This window comes from Palaemon carinicauda, chromosome 13, assembly GCF_036898095.1.
Source record: "Palaemon carinicauda isolate YSFRI2023 chromosome 13, ASM3689809v2, whole genome shotgun sequence".
NCBI classification, from domain to species: domain Eukaryota; kingdom Metazoa; phylum Arthropoda; class Malacostraca; order Decapoda; family Palaemonidae; genus Palaemon; species Palaemon carinicauda.
Window position 1 is genome coordinate 91,696,777 of NC_090737.1, and position 22,276 is coordinate 91,719,052.

The 22,276-nt window shown below is 35.6% G+C and overlaps 2 protein-coding genes across 2 annotated transcripts; one reads left to right on the forward strand and one right to left on the reverse strand.

Annotated features, from left to right (window-relative positions):
• The first annotated feature begins 5,880 nt into the window (after window positions 1-5,880).
• Window positions 5,881-11,022, forward strand: LOC137651701 (uncharacterized). Its single transcript, XM_068384920.1, has 4 exons — window positions 5,881-6,029; window positions 7,163-7,267; window positions 8,421-8,498; window positions 9,034-11,022. The coding sequence occupies exons 1-4, from the start codon at window positions 5,925-5,927 to the stop codon at window positions 11,020-11,022; spliced, it is 2,277 nt and encodes a 758-aa protein (XP_068241021.1). The 5' UTR covers window positions 5,881-5,924.
• Window positions 11,023-11,578: 556 nt separating this feature from the next.
• LOC137651981 (protein virilizer homolog) lies at window positions 11,579-20,580 on the reverse strand. The gene is made up of 4 exons (XM_068385188.1): window positions 20,448-20,580; window positions 13,491-13,903; window positions 12,886-13,087; window positions 11,579-12,446 (listed from the first exon to the last, which is right to left on the reverse strand). Exons 2-4 carry the CDS (start codon window positions 13,491-13,493, stop codon window positions 12,337-12,339), a joined length of 315 nt encoding a protein of 104 aa, XP_068241289.1. The 5' UTR covers window positions 13,494-13,903; window positions 20,448-20,580; the 3' UTR covers window positions 11,579-12,336.
• Window positions 20,581-22,276: the final 1,696 nt, after the last annotated feature.

Consider the following 22,276-nt stretch of genomic DNA (forward strand, 5'->3'; position numbering starts at 1 on the left):
CCATTTCAGAATTTTGCATTAGAGGAGTAAAAATTGGTAAATTTCACTTTTTTGACATTTCTCGACTGATATACATATCTGGTTGCCAGACATAGAAACAATTTTTGCGCCACATTGAGTTGGTATAGAATTTGAGCCCCATACATAGTATAATCAGAATCATGAATAATATTGTATCTAACCCATTCCAGAATTTTGCATTAGAGGAGTAAAAATTGGTAAATTTCACTTTTTTGACATTTCTCGACTGATATACATATCTGGTTGCCAGACATAGAAACAATTTTTGCGCCACATTGAGTTGGTATAGAATTTGAGCCCCATACATAGTATAATCAGAATCATGAATAATATTGTATCTAACCCATTCCAGAATTTTGCATTAGAGGAGTAAAAATTGGTAAATTTCACTTTTTTGACATTTCTCGACTGATATACATATCTGGTTGCCAGACATAGAAACAATTTTTGCGCCACATTGAGTTGGTATAGAATTTGAGCCCCATACATAGTATAATCAGAATCATGAATAATATTGTATCTAACCCATTCCAGAATTTTGCATTAGAGGAGTAAAAATTGGTAAATTTCACTTTTTTGACATTTCTCGACTGATATACATATCTGGTTGCCAGACATAGAAACAATTTTTGCGCCACATTGAGTTGGTATAGAATTTGAGCCCCATACATAGTATAATCAGAATCATGAATAATATTGTATCTAACCCATTCCAGAATTTTGCATTAGAGGAGTAAAAATTGGTAAATTTCACTTTTTTGACATTTCTCGATTGATATACAGTACATATCTGGTTGCCAGACATAGAAACAATTTTTGCGCCACATTGAGTTGGTATAGAATTTGAGCCCCATACATAGTATAATCAGAATCATGAATAATATTGTATCTAACCCATTCCAGAATTTTGCATTAGAGGAGTAAAAATTGGTAAATTTCACTTTTTTGACATTTCTCGACTGATATACATATCTGGTTGCCAGACATAGAAACAATTTTTGCGCCACATTGAGTTGGTATAGAATTTGAGCCCCATACATAGTATAATCAGAATCATGAATAATATTGTATCTAACCCATTTCAGAATTTTGCATTAGAGGAGTAAAAATTGGTAAATTTCACTTTTTTGACATTTCTCGACTGTTATACATATCTGGTTGCCAGACATAGAAACAATTTTTGCGCCACATTGAGTTGGTATAGAATTTGAGCCCCATACATAGTATAATCAGAATCATGAATAATATTGTATCTAACCCATTTCAGAATTTTGCATTAGAGGAGTAAAAATTGGTAAATTTCACTTTTTTGACATTTCTCGACTGTTATACATATCTGGTTGCCAGACATAGAAACAATTTTTGCGCCACATTGAGTTGGTATAGAATTTGAGCCCCATACATAGTATAATCAGAATCATGAATAATATTGTATCTAACCCATTTCAGAATTTTGCATTAGAGGAGTAAAAATTGGTAAATTTCACTTTTTTGACATTTCTCGACTGATATACATATCTGGTTGCCAGACATAGAAACAATTTTTGCGCCACATTGAGTTGGTATAGAATTTGAGCCCCCATACATAGTATAATCAGAATCATGAATAATATTGTATCTAACCCATTTCAGAATTTTGCATTAGAGGAGTAAAAATTGGTAAATTTCACTTTTTTGACATTTCTCGACTGATATACATATCTGGTTGCCAGACATAGAAACAATTTTTGCGCCACATTGAGTTGGTATAGAATTTGAGCCCCATACATAGTATAATCAGAATCATGAATAATATTGTATCTAACCCATTTCAGAATTTTGCATTAGAGGAGTAAAAATTGGTAAATTTCACTTTTTTGACATTTCTCGACTGATATACATATCTGGTTGCCAGACATAGAAACAATTTTTGCGCCACATTGAGTTGGTATAGAATTTGAGCCCCATACATAGTATAATCAGAATCATGAATAATATTGTATCTAACCCATTCCAGAATTTTGCATTAGAGGAGTAAAAATTGGTAAATTTCACTTTTTTGACATTTCTCGACTGATATACATATCTGGTTGCCAGACATAGAAACAATTTTTGCGCCACATTGAGTTGGTATAGAATTTGAGCCCCATACATAGTATAATCAGAATCATGAATAATATTGTATCTAACCCATTCCAGAATTTTGCATTAGAGGAGTAAAAATTGGTAAATTTCACTTTTTTGACATTTCTCGACTGATATACATATCTGGTTGCCAGACATAGAAACAATTTTTGCGCCACATTGAGTTGGTATAGAATTTGAGCCCCATACATAGTATAATCAGAATCATGAATAATATTGTATCTAACCCATTCCAGAATTTTGCATTAGAGGAGTAAAAATTGGTAAATTTCACTTTTTTGACATTTCTCGACTGATATACATATCTGGTTGCCAGACATAGAAACAATTTTTGCGCCACATTGAGTTGGTATAGAATTTGAGCCCCATACATAGTATAATCAGAATCATGAATAATATTGTATCTAACCCATTCCAGAATTTTGCATTAGAGGAGTAAAAATTGGTAAATTTCACTTTTTTGACATTTCTCGACTGATATACATATCTGGTTGCCAGACATAGAAACAATTTTTGCGCCACATTGAGTTGGTATAGAATTTGAGCCCCATACATAGTATAATCAGAATCATGAATAATATTGTATCTAACCCATTCCAGAATTTTGCATTAGAGGAGTAAAAATTGGTAAATTTCACTTTTTTGACATTTCTCGACTGATATACATATCTGGTTGCCAGACATAGAAACAATTTTTGCGCCACATTGAGTTGGTATAGAATTTGAGCCCCATACATAGTATAATCAGAATCATGAATAATATTGTATCTAACCCATTCCAGAATTTTGCATTAGAGGAGTAAAAATTGGTAAATTTCACTTTTTTGACATTTCTCGACTGATATACATATCTGGTTGCCAGACATAGAAACAATTTTTGCGCCACATTGAGTTGGTATAGAATTTGAGCCCCATACATAGTATAATCAGAATCATGAATAATATTGTATCTAACCCATTTCAGAATTTTGCATTAGAGGAGTAAAAATTGGTAAATTTCACTTTTTTGACATTTCTCGACTGTTATACATATCTGGTTGCCAGACATAGAAACAATTTTTGCGCCACATTGAGTTGGTATAGAATTTGAGCCCCATACATAGTATAATCAGAATCATGAATAATATTGTATCTAACCCATTCCAGAATTTTGCATTAGAGGAGTAAAAATTGGTAAATTTCACTTTTTTGACATTTCTCGACTGATATACATATCTGGTTGCCAGACATAGAAACAATTTTTGCGTCACATTAAGTTGGTATAGAATTTGAGCCCCATACATAGTATAATCAGAATCATGAATAATATTGTATCTAACCCATTTCAGAATTTTGCGATAGAGGGGTAAAAATGGGTAATTTTCACTTTTTGACTTTTCTCGACTGATATACATATCTGGTTGCCGGACATAGAAACAATTTTTGCGTCACATTGAGTTGGTATAGAATTTGAGCCCCATACATAGTATAATCAGAATCATGAATAATATTGTATCTAACCCATTCCAGAATTTTGCGATAGAGGGGTAAAAAGGGGTAATTTTCACTTTTTTGACTTTTCTCGACTGATATACATATCTGGTTGCCAGACATAGAAACAATTTTTGCGTCACATTAAGTTGGTATAGAATTTGAGCCCCATACATAGTATAATCAGAATCATGAATAATATTGTATCTAACCCATTTCAGAATTTTGCATTAGAGGAGTAAAAATGGGTAAATTTCACTTTTTTGACATTTCTCGACTGATATACATATCTGGTTGCCAGACATAGAAACAATTTTTGCGTCACATTAAGTTGGTATAGAATTTGAGCCCCATACATAGTATAATCAGAATCATGAATAATATTGTATCTAACCCATTTCAGAATTTTGCGATAGAGGGGTAAAAATGGGTAATTTTCACTTTTTTGACTTTTCTCGACTGATATACATATCTGGTTGCCGGACATAGAAACAATTTTTGCGTCAAATTGAGTTGGTATAGAATTTGAGCCCCATACATAGTATAATCAGAATCATGAATAATATTGTATCTAACCCATTCCAGAATTTTGCGATAGAGGGGTAAAAAGGGGTAATTTTCACTTTTTTGACTTTTCTCGACTGATATACATATCTGGTTGCCAGACATAGAAACAATTTTTGCGTCACATTAAGTTGGTATAGAATTTGAGCCCCATACATAGTATAATCAGAATCATGAATAATATTGTATCTAACCCATTTCAGAATTTTGCATTAGAGGAGTAAAAATGGGTAAATTTCACTTTTTTGACTTTTCTCGACTGATATACATATCTGGTTGCCAGACATAGAAACAATTTTTGCGTCACATTAAGTTGGTATAGAATTTGAGCCCCATACATAGTATAATCAGAATCATGAATAATATTGTATCTAACCCATTTCAGAATTTTGCGATAGAGGGGTAAAAATGGGTAATTTTCACTTTTTTGACTTTTCTCGACTGAAATACATATCTGGTTACCAAACATAGAAACAATTTTTGCGTCACATTAAGTTGGTATAGAATTTGAGCCCCATACATAGTATAATCAGAATCATGAATAATATTGTATCTAACCCATTCCAGAATTTTGCGATAGAGGGGTAAAAATGGGTAAATTTCACTTTTTTTACTTTTCTCGACTGATATACATATCTGGTTGCCAGACATAGAAACAATTTTTGCGTCACATTAAGTTGGTATAGAATTTGAGCCCCATACATAGTATAATCAGAATCATGAATAATATTGTATCTAACCCATTTCAGAATTTTGCGATAGAGGGGTAAAAATGGGTAATTTTCACTTTTTTGACTTTTCTCGACTGAAATACATATCTGGTTACCAAACATAGAAACAATTTTTGCGTCACATTAAGTTGGTATAGAATTTGAGCCCCATACATAGTATAATCAGAATCATGAATAATATTGTATCTAACCCATTCCAGAATTTTGCGATAGAGGGGTAAAAATGGGTAATTTTCACTTTTTTGACTTTTCTCGACTGATATACATATCTGGTTGCCGGACATAGAAACGATTTTTGCGTCACATTAGATGTCCAAAACATAAACAAGGGCTTACAAATAGTATAAGGAACTAATTGAAAGCCCGATAAACAAAGAGATCATGAGGAGGTGACACCAAATGACCGTGACGAACCCCCAAAAGGGAACAACAAGCAGCGATAACAAAAAAACCAAACATGAATAAGAATAAATAACTGTCGCAACCTAGAAATCCCAAACAGACAAATATAATACACAGCTTGGGAGCAGGGTTCTCTAAAACGTCGGACATCTTCAAAAACACAAAACAACACAGAGCAAAATAAAACAAGTCTGACCAACGCAGGTGCTGATAGAGGAATGTAGATAAGGGGTGGGGAGATGTAGGGGTGGAGGGGATGTTGATGAAGGAGAGGTCTAATTGGTGAGTGATCTATGGTCGTGGTTCAATCACGCCCAAGTTTTCTATACCGACACTCAATAAGTGAGCAAGCTAAGTTTATCCCTGGCATTCCATGCATCTCTTTTTTTTTTTTCTCTGGTATATTCAGCAATAACTATGCCTTAGAAATGGTGCTAGAGGAGCATTTCACGGAGCGACACAGGTCAAGCCCAGAAAATAATAATAATAATAATGATAATATAGTTTCCCCCTAAAACCTTATACAGTATTGATTATTCCTCAATGCAAATGTCAATTTATATATACTGATATTGAGTTTTCTTTGTTATTTTTAGGGCCTACCGATGAATTATGCAGCAAGTCAATATGCCTAATTCATTTCTGGATTTGACCTTGTGTGCTGTGCTGCCTCAAGCCGGGAACAACATTGCCAAGGCGGCCTGGAGTCAAGACAAGGTAGGTTGATTTAAATGAGATCATTTGACATGTCAACAATGCATTGTGTATGATATTTCAGGAGTCTGTCTGCAGTTTCGAAGAATATGGTTGATTAAATCCAGAGAAATTCTTGGGGAGTGATGGCCTACATGTCAACAGGCAAGGTGCCCACTTTCTGACCACATCAGTGACCAGCTGTGAAAGAGATTTTGTTATTCGTGAAGCCAAGGTCGCTGTTGAGAGTGACTGGCCACCCCTCCCAGTCACTCAAGGTAATAAATGGTTGGAAAAGTTACTGAGCGCTACTACAGCTGCTACTCGCCCAGCAACTACTTCAGCTGCTTCTTGCCGAGCAACTACTTCAGCTGAATTGACTGATTAACATGACAGGGCACCACTCGTACTCGACCGTTCCCCAGAGGAAGCCGGTCAAGTAGAGTCAGGGTTGGAAAATCGAGACGGAGGAGAAAGAAGTCGGGACTTCTTCCCCTTCGAGGCTGACCCCGAAGGAGAAAATCCCTTTTAGACATCTTCCGCCTACCAAACCTCACCCACTGGGAGGGCAACTACTCCTGACACATACTACAAGGAGATTCCTTCAAAGACGAGTGACCTCAGCATGAAGGACAGAGACCGTGAGGATCCGTCTCCTCCGAGGACATGAAGGTACCGCAATGGCGCCCTTCACGGCCTGGACATAGTCGCATGGTTGGATTTCACGGGCAGGCACACCTGAAATAGAAAAAGAGAAAAGAAATTAGTTCCAGCCAGTTTGGGTTAACGGGAGAGTGAGACACGTCTATACACTACTGAGCCGAAATAAAAAGTGACGGCTAGTCACCTGTGCTGGTGGGAGCGGTGGGTAAACACAGCCCCACGACCCCCGCTTGCTAGTGTTGGGTAATTAAACCCTGATAATCAGTTTTTACTAGTTTTCAGCTCCGCCGAAATAACAATGCTATGTCAAAGAGTGGAAGGTTTGTATCTTGCGTCGGGACAAAGTCATCGTTATTGCGGCACCCATATACTGTAGAGGAAGAAGTGTCACTGCATTTTTGTAGGAGGGGTATTTATTCATTCATTTTTGTTAACACTTGCAATTATTCTCCCTGGCATTGAGTTTATATATTTTTTTTTTCACTTTTCAACAGAAAGTCCGAGTAGGTGGGGGGCCTAGATTCCGCCGACTCATTCCAAACCAAGAGTCATATGGATGCTACAATAGGTTTACATCACTGCCATCGCCAGACCTAGTGGTGAGTAGTCTACTATTGAAAATAATAATTCTATTCTCCCCACAAAGTACTGATTTAACCATTACTGACCTTTGAATCTGAAACTTAGCACTTTGAAACTCACTTGTTGTACTGTATTGATATGTTCAAGGAGGTAGCTCATAAACATATGTATGAGCTACTGTCCCTAATAGTATCTGACATTTTGGTGATCTCAATGTTTGACATGGTTTGAGTAACTAAGACAATGAATATACTGTATTGTACAAATCTTGTCGACTTTAATCCCCCTTAGTTTGTAAATCCTGTGTACCCAAAGCCCGAGATGGCCACTATTCCTCCCTCTATATGTCGATAATTAAGTCATTGAACATAGTTTACAATGGTATGAAGCAGTACTCTCTGTTCTTATTATTTAATGCATGCTCTCTCTCTATCTCTCTCATGCACACGTAGTGATGCAGTCTCCTCACTTTTATTATGTCTGCATGTGTGCTTTAAATCATATGTTTCGTTAAATCTGACGTAAAGATAAGTAGGGTAGATTTGCATTATTTGTGTTTCTTTAGACCAGAAATTTGATTCGAGATATCCTGGGTACTCGAGATATCCTAGTTCGAGATATTTCAGGTCAATTTACTGTTTACATAGTGACAAAGTTGGGACTGAGATTTAACTTTGAGATTTTTATGGTATTTGAGATATCCGAGTTCAAAATAACGAAGTTTCACTGTGTGTGTATATATTGTATGTGTGTGTGTATATATATATATATATATATATATATATATATATATATATATATATATAATTTTATATACATACATATATATATATTTACTGGAAACGAAAAATTTATTTTTTGGTATTATAATAGTGAACTGAAGTGTGAATAGGTGTAAATAAATGAATTATTCATGAGTGCTGCCTTGGTCATGCTTACTTCCCATTCACACATCAGTATTTTTTCACAAATATGTCACATGAATCATTTCGTTACTTGAAAGATCTATGAACGTAACGTTTGAGCACAAGTCTAATTATTACAGTGTTGTCAAAATTTATTTCTCCCCAAGCTATCTAACAGACAAAACAAAAATTAATATGGTGAATGAGATATTTTTTATTGAAATTACCTGATTTTGTATACATGTACTTGTTCTTTCTCCTACAGGAGGAGGATGTCGCACTATCAAACCATGAGCAAGTACCAGACAGGTCACCAAAACGAAGGAAAAGAGAATATACACAGGTAATCTTTGTAAAGAAATATTTATAACTCATGGTTCAACAACAGGTGTTCGGAAGGAAATGGCCTTCCTTCCTCTGCGCTCTTATAATTAGTCCTTGCATCCTAACTTTTCTTACTTTGTTGAGGATTTTTCCTGAATTGTATGAGTTTGAAAACAATAGCAAATGAGTGCCAAACAGTGATCGATACTGTTAATGGGATGGTTGAATCATTTCTTCTGGAACAAGCTTAGTTTATACTTGATGCGAGAGAGTAGAAATATGTTTGTGATTCTCAAGAAAGTATAGGTTTACCAATAGGAGAAAGGCAACAACTCATATCCATTCAGTGCGCAATACTTGAATGATTGAAATGCATGTTAATAAATTTTGACCAGTAAAATGCATAGTGTGCAATACTTGAATGATTGAAATGCATCTTAATAAATTTTGACTAGTAAAATGCATATGGAACACGAGCTCTAATTAGGTTGACAGGCAATGTGCACTGCAACAGAAGTTTGAATTAATTATGTCCTATTTTTTTTTCCTATCAGGATCAGATTTCCAATGTGCCTGTGAAGAGTGAACGAGGTAGGCAACAAGAGCTTGACTACAACAAAATTGGAGAGGTACTCCGGAAGAGAGTGAAAACAGATTCACAAAATGAATTACACTCTGAAGGTCCTTATGGAAAAGCAGCTGAAGAATTAGCCTGGGGAAACAACAAACGCAGAAGAAAACAACTTTACACTATATGGCACCATAATCGAGGAAATGTTCAGGTTCAACCCAACTGTATTGAAACTTCCCAGTCATCAATACCCGACTCAGAAGATCAGAGCATGGATGATCATGTAGTGTATGCTAATTTGGAACAGGTTTTGCCAACAAAGAAAAGAGAAAAAGATGGACAAAGACAGAAATACTGTATTTGTAACATGCCTTGGCGAAGCATTGATAATATCATGGTTGAATGCGAAAAGTGTCAACAGTGGTACCACTGTTCCTGTCTTGGGCTTCCACCTTGTCCCAATTCTAAAGCAGTTGCAATCTTCACCTGTGGGCAAAATAGCTGTTCCAGTACCGAGTTGAAACTGGTCTTCAGCCCACGATCTGAAAATCTTTCCTGTAAGAACAAAATCAGACAAACTTTGAAAGAGTCAGAAACTGAAAAGGAGTTATTCCGAGACATAAAATTCCCCAAGGTTAGACACTCCACAGGGCAACCAGACTCAACAAACGCAAACCAAAAGCAAGCACAGCTGCCAAGGGTGCAAAGACGTAACCACAAGAGGAAGTCGATTCAGGCTGTGGTTACAACTCAGCCAGGAAAAACTCGTCCAGAGACAACTTGGCCCGTGACAACTCGTTCAGGGACAGCTCAGCCCGTGATAACTTTTTCAGAGACAACTCGGACTGTGACAACTCAGCCCTTGATAACTCATTCAGAGACAGCTCGGCCCGTGACAACTCAGCCCGTGACAACTCTGCTTGAGTCAACCCCAATGGAGACAACTCTGCTTGAGTCAACTCCAATGGAGACAACTCTGGCTGACTTAACTTCACCAGTAATAACTCCACCCGTAACAACTCCGGCCGTGACAACTCCACTACATACAAGAACAATCATAAAACAGATGCAAAGAATAAGTTCGATTGTGGATAGTGCAGCTGACACTTGCAGGCGTGTCAAGATTTTTAATGAGCAACACATGGAAACCTTTACAGAATTAATGATCTCGTTAGATAAAACAGTAGAAAAGTTAGACAGTGTAGATTCCTTTGGCCTTGACACTATTCAAAACCAGAAAAAGCAAAATATTCAGATGTTCCAGAAATTTCTCGGAGACTTCGAAAAGAACAAATCAGACACCAGTGAAAATTGTGAAAAGTGTGTGAAAGAGTACAACAGTGTTTCTACCAGTGAAGATTCTTCTGATGACAATTTAGATTTCCCTCCCTTAGACAACAGTGTTTTAGAATCCATTCTTCAGAGAAAAATTCCAAAACACTTCTTCGAATGCACTCTTCCGGAAAAAGCTGAATTTGTACTGGATGCGAAGGACTGGAAAAATGTTTGTGATACACAAGAAGGAAAAGGCTTTGCAAGAGGGGAGTGGCAACATATCATGGCCAGTGGTATAAAGGAATCAAACAAGCACTGCGTTTTCATGTTTGAGGGGCATTATGTCAGCATGGCAAAGAAAAGGAAGATGAAAAAGAATGCTGTATTTTTCAAAACTTCAGCCATATGTAAATTTGAAGACTGTCCAGTGGTTGTCAATGTGACCGTACATGAAAAAGATAGTTTCAATGTATTAGTAGAGTATACTGGTCATGTTAAGCACCATGTAACCCACATGCATGCTAGACCAGTGTCTGGGAAAGAGAGAAGAGACATCAAAAAGAAAATGGAGCATGGTTTGAAGGCATGGCCTCTATATACTGAAAAGGTTCGTGATGGTGATAAAGATCTCATCATATCAGGCAATGTTAATGGCATTGGCAAAGACTCTCGAATCTTGAATCAGATTGCCCGCTAAGTTGCAGTCATTATTTGCAGACTGCAACTAGGATATCTATGCAACTGGCAAATCATCATCGATATCGACAAGGCCACAGCAGCACAACAGACCGGAAAGACAACAACTGTCGGCAACTGACAGATGAACCTCTGCAACACTACCTATTGCATTGTCCAGAAACAAGCCTACTAAGACAGAACTTCAACTCTAATATTCCTGTAACTGCGACAGCAATCGTAAAACACATTATCCCTTTAAAGTCCACCCTAGGTTTTATGGGAAACTTTAAAAAATCCTTTTAGTAGGTTATTATATTGGTAAATATCAAGACCTTTTTACTCCTATGTATTTTCAAAAAAGTTTCAAAATTAGTGAAATAATTGCATGCAATAAAATATCCCATATAGGTAACTTGGGCAAGTTTAGGCGGACCATGCTCATCTCATATGGGATCGTTTGGGCCATAACGGTAAACTTTTTCATGTTTATACTAAAGTTGATTTGCCCACAAATCATATGATTATTATTGGTGAATCACTTTTTTTTGTTCCAATGTATAACAGAAACACAGAGATGGCTTTACAATTTAATTAATATAAGAAATACAATATACAATACAAAACAAAAAGAGTAAAAAAATACACAAAATATAATAAAACTTACTCATAATTATAAAAATTGAAACATACAGTACACACTTACTTACAAACCTTATGAAAGGAAGCAAAGCAATTCCTACTTTTAGTGAGGCATAGGGCCACCTTGCATTCCTCGTACATCCAGCACAAATCTAGCCACGCTGGAGCGGCAGAACAACTTGTACCCCCACTTGTCAGGCTTCTTGGCTACATGCTGGTGAAGGTTACCGGCCCTTGTGCCCTTGTAGGTGACGATCACTTCAATGGAGTGGATAGGGGTCTCGGGAAATTCAGGAACTCTTTTGACCTCGGTGAAGGGGACTCTCACCTTGAAGAATCAATCTTGGGAGGCTGTGGTTGCTGCCTGGTCATTGTCGTTGAAGTGAAGGGAAGATCAAATTGACTTGAAGCGGTTCCTGGACATGAAGTCTGCAACTTGAGGACTCCTGGTCTTCACGGCCCAGAAGTCGACTATGCTAGGGAGGGAAACCAGGCCCATGTACATGATGAGGCAAAGGAAAACCATAAGATCCTCTTCTGATATGTGGAAGTTGCTACTTACATCCTTCTGTCTTGAATACAGGTTGGATTGGAACACAATGTGTTCCCACAATTCAGCTGTGAAGAACTGGGAGAAATATTCATAAGGTTCCCTCAAAAAGTCCGGCTGTGGATGAATGAAGTTTGGCAGGGACTAGATATCAATGTCGTCCTTTTTCCATTCATCAGCACGAGACCTCTTATGCTCAACCTCAGCTTCCTCTTCCACAGGCATCTCCTGAGGGACAACATTGACCTTGCGAGCTGAAACAAGAATAAAGTAACATTAGTGAAACAGTAAATGAATCATGTGTGCTTGTGTTTGTGCATGCATGTGTGCTTGTGTGTGCATGCATGTGTGCTTGTGTGTGTGCATGTGGGTCTGCATGTGTGTGTGCATTGTGTGTGTGCATTGTGTGTGCTTGCGTGTGCATGTGTGAGTGCATTAATGTGTGCTTGTGTGAGAGCATGTGTGTGCATGTGTATGTCAGTGAGAATGCAAGTAAACAAATAAGTTTTAAAAATACCCATTGTTTACACACCATTTAAAGAGCAACAAAATTTAAAGAACCCTTATAACAACAAGACTTTTAAAAACAATTTTTAAAACAGATATCTCTCTCTCTCTCTCTCTCTCTCTCTCTCTCTCTCTCTCTCTCTCTCTCTCTCTCTCTCTCTCTCTCTCTCTCTCTCTCATACTAACCTCCAGAGATAGAAGGGTCAAAGGCATCCTCCTGAGTAAGGCCTGCGTCAGGAACATCGGTAGGGTCGTCGTCATCACTGTTAACGTCCAAAGGGCCCTCGTCCACATCACTTCCTTCAGCATCGTCAGGGGCTACCCATGGTGTACAATCCTGAATCTCCAATGCAGCATTGCGATGCCCATAAAACATATGGCTGTGAAACTGCAAAAACATAAAAAAAACAATTCTAAATTCATGTAATGGAAAAAATGTAACTTTGCCTAACAAAAACCTATCATTCAATCCCTTGTAAGTTAATAATTTACATGCACATGAACCTAACATCTCTAAATCATCACTATCATTTTTAGTAAAAATATTCAAAAATTTCTAAACCAAGCACTAAAATAAATTTGTTAGGTGTCGTATTCTATTGGCTGGTTTAACCGTTACGGTCCAAAAGGTTCCACGTGGGATGAGCGTGGTCTCTCTAAACTCGACCTAAGTATCCCGCATGTGATCAATACTTTTTTCATTAGTCACTACGACACTTCAGTAACACTAAAGCACTGCAAATCCACATCAAAAGGTAGGCTTCACTATCTCACAGTCACTGTGTACTTACCATGATTACGAAGGTTGGGGGAGTGGGCAAATCTGTGGAGGTAGCTGCGATATGTCTTGACGCTTTTCCAACCAGAGGATGCCTGAGGTGTCTTTCGAACGCCCAACAGTTTTGATGAGAGGGGCAGGCAGCTTTTGATTGGCTGATTCAAAGAGCAGAGGAGTGTAGCTATGAGTTGCCAAAGAGTAAATTTCATTCAAGCATGAACTTGTTCACCTTGAATACCACAAAGTAGGTGTTTTAAAGATCCCGCTCAGGATATTTGGACGTTGAAGTGTTATAGACTATGTTGATAAATTCTCGGTCTTTTTCCACAGCTAACCTCCAACCCATAACGTAATACTAGCACCAGTATGAAACCTAAGTAACCCAACTTTGAAGTTACCCGTTTTTATCCATCAATCTGCAGAATTCTGAAATGGGTTAGATACAATATTATTCATGATTCTGATTATACTATGTATGGGGCTCAAATTCTATACCAACTCAATGTGACGCAAAAATTGTTTCTATGTCTGGCAACCAGATATGTATTTCAGTCGAGAAAAGTAAAAAAAGTGAAAATTACTCATTTTTACTCCTCTATCCCAAAATTCTGAAATGGGTTAGATACAATATTATTCATGATTCTGATTATACTATGTATGGGGCTCAAATTCTATACCAACTCAATGTGGCGCAAAAATTGTTTCTATGTCTGGCAACCAGATATGTATATCAGTCGAGAAATGTCAAAAAAGTGAAATTTACCAATTTTTACTCCTCTAATGCAAAATTCTGGAATGGGTTAGATACAATATTATTCATGATTCTGATTATACTATGTATGGGGCTCAAATTCTATACCAACTCAATGTGGCGCAAAAATTGTTTCTCTGTCTGGCAACCAGATATGTATATCAGTCGAGAAATGTCAAAAAAGTGAAATTTACCAATTTTTACTCCTCTAATGCAAAATTCTGAAATGGGTTAGATACAATATTATTCATGATTCTGATTATACTATGTATGGGGCTCAAATTCTATACCAACTCAATGTGGCGCAAAAATTGTTTCTATGTCTGGCAACCAGATATGTATATCAGTCGAGAAATGTCAAAAAAGTGAAATTTACCAATTTTTACTCCTCTAATGCAAAATTCTGGAATGGGTTAGATACAATATTATTCATGATTCTGATTATACTATGTATGGGGCTCAAATTCTATACCAACTCAATGTGGCGCAAAAATTGTTTCTATGTCTGGCAACCAGATATGTACTGTATATCAGTCGAGAAATGTCAAAAAAGTGAAATTTACCAATTTTTACTCCTCTAATGCAAAATTCTGGAATGGGTTAGATACAATATTATTCATGATTCTGATTATACTATGTATGGGGCTCAAATTCTATACCAACTCAATGTGGCGCAAAAATTGTTTCTATGTCTGGCAACCAGATATGTATATCAGTCGAGAAATGTCAAAAAAGTGAAATTTACCAATTTTTACTCCTCTAATGCAAAATTCTGGAATGGGTTAGATACAATATTATTCATGATTCTGATTATACTATGTATGGGGCTCAAATTCTATACCAACTCAATGTGGCGCAAAAATTGTTTCTATGTCTGGCAACCAGATATGTACTGTATATCAGTCGAGAAATGTCAAAAAAGTGAAATTTACCAATTTTTACTCCTCTAATGCAAAATTCTGGAATGGGTTAGATACAATATTATTCATGATTCTGATTATACTATGTATGGGGCTCAAATTCTATACCAACTCAATGTGGCGCAAAAATTGTTTCTATGTCTGGCAACCAGATATGTATATCAGTCGAGAAATGTCAAAAAAGTGAAATTTACCAATTTTTACTCCTCTAATGCAAAATTCTGGAATGGGTTAGATACAATATTATTCATGATTCTGATTATACTATGTATGGGGCTCAAATTCTATACCAACTCAATGTGGCGCAAAAATTGTTTCTATGTCTGGCAACCAGATATGTACTGTATATCAGTCGAGAAATGTCAAAAAAGTGAAATTTACCAATTTTTACTCCTCTAATGCAAAATTCTGGAATGGGTTAGATACAATATTATTCATGATTCTGATTATACTATGTATGGGGCTCAAATTCTATACCAACTCAATGTGGCGCAAAAATTGTTTCTATGTCTGGCAACCAGATATGTATATCAGTCGAGAAATGTCAAAAAAGTGAAATTTACCAATTTTTACTCCTCTAATGCAAAATTCTGGAATGGGTTAGATACAATATTATTCATGATTCTGATTATACTATGTATGGGGCTCAAATTCTATACCAACTCAATGTGGCGCAAAAATTGTTTCTATGTCTGGCAACCAGATATGTATATCAGTCGAGAAATGTCAAAAAAGTGAAATTTACCAATTTTTACTCCTCTAATGCAAAATTCTGGAATGGGTTAGATACAATATTATTCATGATTCTGATTATACTATGTATGGGGCTCAAATTCTATACCAACTCAATGTGGCGCAAAAATTGTTTCTATGTCTGGCAACCAGATATGTATATCAGTCGAGAAATGTCAAAAAAGTGAAATTTACCAATTTTTACTCCTCTAATGCAAAATTCTGGAATGGGTTAGATACAATATTATTCATGATTCTGATTATACTATGTATGGGGCTCAAATTCTATACCAACTCAATGTGGCGCAAAAATTGTTTCTATGTCTGGCAACCAGATATGTATATCAGTCGAGAAATGTCAAAAAAGTGAAATTTACCAATTTTTACTCCTCTAATGCAAAATTCTGAAATGGGTTGGATACAATATTATTCATGATTCTGATTATACTATGTATGGGGCTCAAATTCTATACCAACTCAATGTGGCGCAAAAATTGTTTCTATGTCTGGCAACCAGATATGTATTGAAGTCGAGAAAAGTAAAAAAAGTTAAAATTACCCATTTTTACCCCTCTATCGCAAAATTCTGGAATGAGTTAGATACAATATTATTCATGATTCTGATTATACTATGTATGGGGCTCAAATTCTATACCAACTCAATGTGGCGCAAAAATTGTTTCTATGTCTGGCAACCAGATATGTATATCAGTCGAGAAATGTCAAAAAAGTGAAATTTACCAATTTTTACTCCTCTAATGCAAAATTCTGGAATGGGTTAGATACAATATTATTCATGATTCTGATTATACTATGTATGGGGCTCAAATTCTATACCAACTCAATGTGGCGCAAAAATTGTTTCTATGTCTGGCAACCAGATATGAATATCAGTCGAGAAATGTCAAAAAAGTGAAATTTACCAATTTTTACTCCTCTAATGCAAAATTCTGGAATGGGTTAGATACAATATTATTCATGATTCTGATTATACTATGTATGGGGCTCAAATTCTATACCAACTCAATGTGGCGCAAAAATTGTTTCTATGTCTGGCAACCAGATATGTATATCAGTCGAGAAATGTCAAAAAAGTGAAATTTACCAATTTTTACTCCTCTAATGCAAAATTCTGGAATGGGTTAGATACAATATTATTCATGATTCTGATTATACTATGTATGGGGCTCAAATTCTATACCAACTCAATGTGGCGCAAAAATTGTTTCTATGTCTGGCAACCAGATATGTATATCAGTCGAGAAATGTCAAAAAAGTGAAATTTACCAATTTTTACTCCTCTAATGCAAAATTCTGGAATGGGTTAGATACAATATTATTCATGATTCTGATTATACTATGTATGGGGCTCAAATTCTATACCAACTCAATGTGGCGCAAAAATTGTTTCTATGTCTGGCAACCAGATATGTATATCAGTCGAGAAATGTCAAAAAAGTGAAATTTACCAATTTTTACTCCTCTAATGCAAAATTCTGGAATGGGTTAGATACAATATTATTCATGATTCTGATTATACTATGCATGGGGCTCAAATTCTATACCAACTCAATGTGGCGCAAAAATTTTTTCTATGTCTGGCAACCAGATATGTATATCAGTCGAGAAATGTCAAAAAAGTGAAATTTACCAATTTTTACTCCTCTAATGCAAAATTCTGGAATGGGTTAGATACAATATTATTCATGATTCTGATTATACTATGTATGGGGCTCAAATTCTATACCAACTCAATGTGACGCAAAAATTGTTTCTATGTCTGGCAACCAGATATGTATAACAGTCGAGAAATGTCAAAAAAGTGAAATTTACCAATTTTTACTCCTCTAATGCAAAATTCTGAAATGGGTTAGATACAATATTATTCATGATTCTGATTATACTATGTATGGGGCTCAAATTCTATACCAACTCAATGTGGCGCAAAAATTGTTTCTATGTCTGGCAACCAGATATGTATATCAGTCGAGAAATGTCAAAAAAGTTAAATTTACCAATTTTTACTCCTCTAATGCAAAATTCTGAAATGGGTTAGATACAATATTATTCATGATTCTGATTATACTATGTATGGGGCTCAAATTCTATACCAACTCAATGTGGCGCAAAAATTGTTTCTATGTCTGGCAACCAGATATGTATATCAGTCGAGAAATGTCAAAAAAGTGAAATTTACCAATTTTTACTCCTCTAATGCAAAATTCTGGAATGGGTTAGATACAATATTATTCATGATTCTGATTATACTATGTATGGGGCTCAAATTCTATACCAACTCAATGTGGCGCAAAATTTGTTTCTATGTCTGGCAACCAGATATGTATATCAGTCGAGAAATGTCAAAAAAGTGAAATTTACCAATTTTTACTCCTCTAATGCAAAATTCTGAAATGGGTTAGATACAATATTATTCATGATTCTGATTATACTATGTATGGGGCTCAAATTCTATACCAACTCAATGTGGCGCAAAAATTGTTTCTATGTCTGGCAACCAGATATGTATATCAGTCGAGAAATGTCAAAAAAGTGAAATTTACCAATTTTTACTCCTCTAATGCAAAATTCTGAAATGGGTTAGATACAATATTATTCATGATTCTGATTATACTATGTATGGGGCTCAAATTCTATACCAACTCAATGTGGCGCAAAAATTGTTTCTATGTCTGGCAACCAGATATGTATATCAGTCGAGAAATGTCAAAAAAGTGAAATTTACCAATTTTTACTCCTCTAATGCAAAATTCTGGAATGGGTTAGATACAATATTATTCATGATTCTGATTATACTATGTATGGGGCTCAAATTCTATACCAACTCAATGTGACGCAAAAATTGTTTCTATGTCTGGCAACCAGATATGTATATCAGTCGAGAAATGTCAAAAAAGTGAAATTTACCAATTTTTACTCCTCTAATGCAAAATTCTGGAATGGGTTAGATACAATATTATTCATGATTCTGATTATACTATGTATGGGGCTCAAATTCTATACCAACTCAATGTGGCGCAAAAATTGTTTCTATGTCTGGCAACCAGATATGTATATCAGTCGAGAAATGTCAAAAAAGTGAAATTTACCAATTTTTACTCCTCTAATGCAAAATTCTGAAATGGGTTAGATACAATTTTATTCATGATTCTGATTATACTATGTATGGGGCTCAAATTCTATACCAACTCAATGTGACGCAAAAATTGTTTCTATGTCTGGCAACCAGATATGTATTGAAGTCGAGAAAAGTCAAAAAAGTGAAAATTACCCATTTTTACCCCTCTATCGCAAAATTCTGGAATGGGTTAGATACAATATTATTCATGATTCTGATTATACTATGTATGGGGCTCAAATTCTATACCAACTCAATGTGGCGCAAAAATTGTTTCTATGTCTGGCAACCAGATATGTATTGAAGTCGAGAAAAGTAAAAAAAGTTAAAATTACCCATTTTTACCCCTCTATCGCAAAATTCTGGAATGAGTTAGATACAATATTATTCATGATTCTGATTATACTATGTATGGGGCTCAAATTCTATACCAACTCAATGTGGCGCAAAAATTGTTTCTATGTCTGGCAACCAGATATGTATATCAGTCGAGAAATGTCAAAAAAGTGAAATTTACCAATTTTTACTCCTCTAATGCAAAATTCTGAAATGGGTTAGATACAATATTATTCATGATTCTGATTATACTATGTATGGGGCTCAAATTCTATACCAACTCAATGTGGCGCAAAAATTGTTTCTATGTCTTGCAACCAGATATGTATTGAAGTCGAGAAAAGTCAAAAAAGTGAAAATTACCCATTTTTACCCCTCTATCGCAAAATTCTGAAATGGGTTAGATACAATATTATACAATATTTTACTTCAATATTCTCTATTCTTGGGTAGTGCCATAGCCTCTGTACCATGGTCCTCCACTACCTTGGAGTAGAGTTCTCTTGATTGAAGGTACACTCGGGCACACTATCTTAATCTCTTACTCCTGTTTTGTTTATATAGGCGATATTCATCTTAATGTTTCTGTTCTCAAAATGTTCTATTTTTCCTTGCTCCCTATCCTCACTGGGGTATTTTCAATATTGGAGCACCTAGGCTCTTAGCATCCTGCATTTCCAAGTAGGGGTGTAGCTTTGCAAGTAATAATAATAATAATAATAATAATAATAATAATAATATGTAGGAATGAGAATTTTTTTTTTCAATGTCTGTGCAGTCATTCAAACCCACGGGTCCAGTCACGGACTGATACAGTGATAGGTCTATTATGATTATCAGTAATAAGGGCCTATCGATACAGGTCGGGACCATTATATATGAGTGGTCAGCTCCCCCAAACGTGCATAAAAAAGGGATACTAACTAATTTCACTCCTTCTTACCAAACCTACAAGCCATGCCCCTTAAACAGCCCTATTCTTCGTCAACCGTCACTATACATACAGGTGGCCTCTATCATACATCCACCCACACGTCTACTACTGTAATAGTGATATATTCAATAGATAAGTGAACATTGAAACACTATACAAACCTTCTTTATGTATTTTCGTGTACAAATACCTCCAGATAAACAAATCCGAAAGCATCGTCTGCAACTACCTGGCCTTACTAGTCGATAAACATTTCTTATGTTCAGGTACTATCTTCGGATAGAAAGATTGTACCACTATAGCCAGTGCTGATTGGTGATGGTGAGAGATTTTTGTTTGATCGCTCAAAGCAAACGAACCTATTGTGGTGGTCCTAACTATTACAACTATGCTGAACAATGCGATACACATACCCTGCCACCACGTCAAGGTCTCTTGCTTTGCAAGTGGGTGTGTGTGTGTATGACTGTGTGTGTGTGTTAAAGCCCTGGGTAAGCGATAGCGATGCTAAGGACATTTGAAGTTTTCCAATGTAGCGCAGAGGAGAAATACCCGTGTGTATAATATTGTTAGTGTCAGAGAAATATTTGTTGCAAAGGAAGACATTAGAATTCGAGGAATTATGAGAAAAATACGAAAAAAAAAAAAAAAATTGATAGCTCTTTCAAATTTTTATTTTTTTATTTTTTTTTTTTTGCAAGGGATTCTCCCTTATATTGGCCTTGCCTCCAAGCAAGGATTAAGTGAATGAACGTTAATATGGCTATTGTTAGTTCTTTTCTCTGCATCAGCCAATACAGTGTATATATATATATATATATATATATATATATATATATATATATATATATATATATATATATATATATATATATATATATATATATATATATATATATATATATATATATATATATATATATATATATATATATATATATATAGGCAATGATCTCTAATGACTCAGCAGGCAGATATAGGCTTCCCCAAACCCCCAACTCTGGTTCATAAAAATGGTGAGGTTGAAGACCCAACTAACAGCTATCGACCTTGAGTGGGTCTCAACTCTGATCCAGCAGGTTGCCGGGCAGGTATTTTCCCAATAGATTTGAAAGATTTAGAAAGAGATAAATTTGTATTGTTAATTTTATGATATTGTAGTTTGTACGCGTTGGACTGCGCCCTATTAATCCACAAGTTTAAATCCTATTATTTTGAATTGGAGAATTAACAGGTATCCTTTTGATTGATTATAGTGCATATATATATATATATATATATATATATATATATATATATATATATATATATATATATATATATATATATATATATATATATATGTGTGTGTGTGTGTGTGTGTGTGTGTGTGTGTGAGAGAGAGAGAGAGAGAGAGAGAGAGAGAGAGAGAGAGAGAGAGAGAGAGAGAGAGAGAAGTAAGGTTGGATAGAATGGAACTGCTGCTTGTTCGGTTACAAACTTTAAGTACTTAAAATAAACATAAAAAGACCTTTATATATGATTATTTCTTGAGGACGAATATAGAAGAATATGTTTTTATTTATCACGGTACCATCCACAACGTGCAAAACAGTTTCTTCTGTGTTCGCCTTAATGAAATAATTCCACGCAGAGGACATATTAAGTTTATTTCGAGTCTCTAACTAAGAAAACCTACCACATCAAGACTTGGGTAGCTATAGTGAGATGCTTCTTATCTCTCAGTCTAAGGAAGTTAGAAAAAAAAATTACAAACGTGGAAAGCTGTCTGTCCAGGCAACTAACCTCCCAAGATTAGCTTAATTTGCTAGTTCTCCTCAGTTTATAGCGTGTGAACTCAAAGGCCACAAAGAGGATCAAAAAGTTTAAATACTGTATTAGCTAAACCTCACAACTGTTATCGTCGAGTCTTAAGAAAGTGTTTACGAAGGACTTTAATTCTGTATTACTTTCATTAACCATCACTGAAATGAAAATGATTTCATAATGA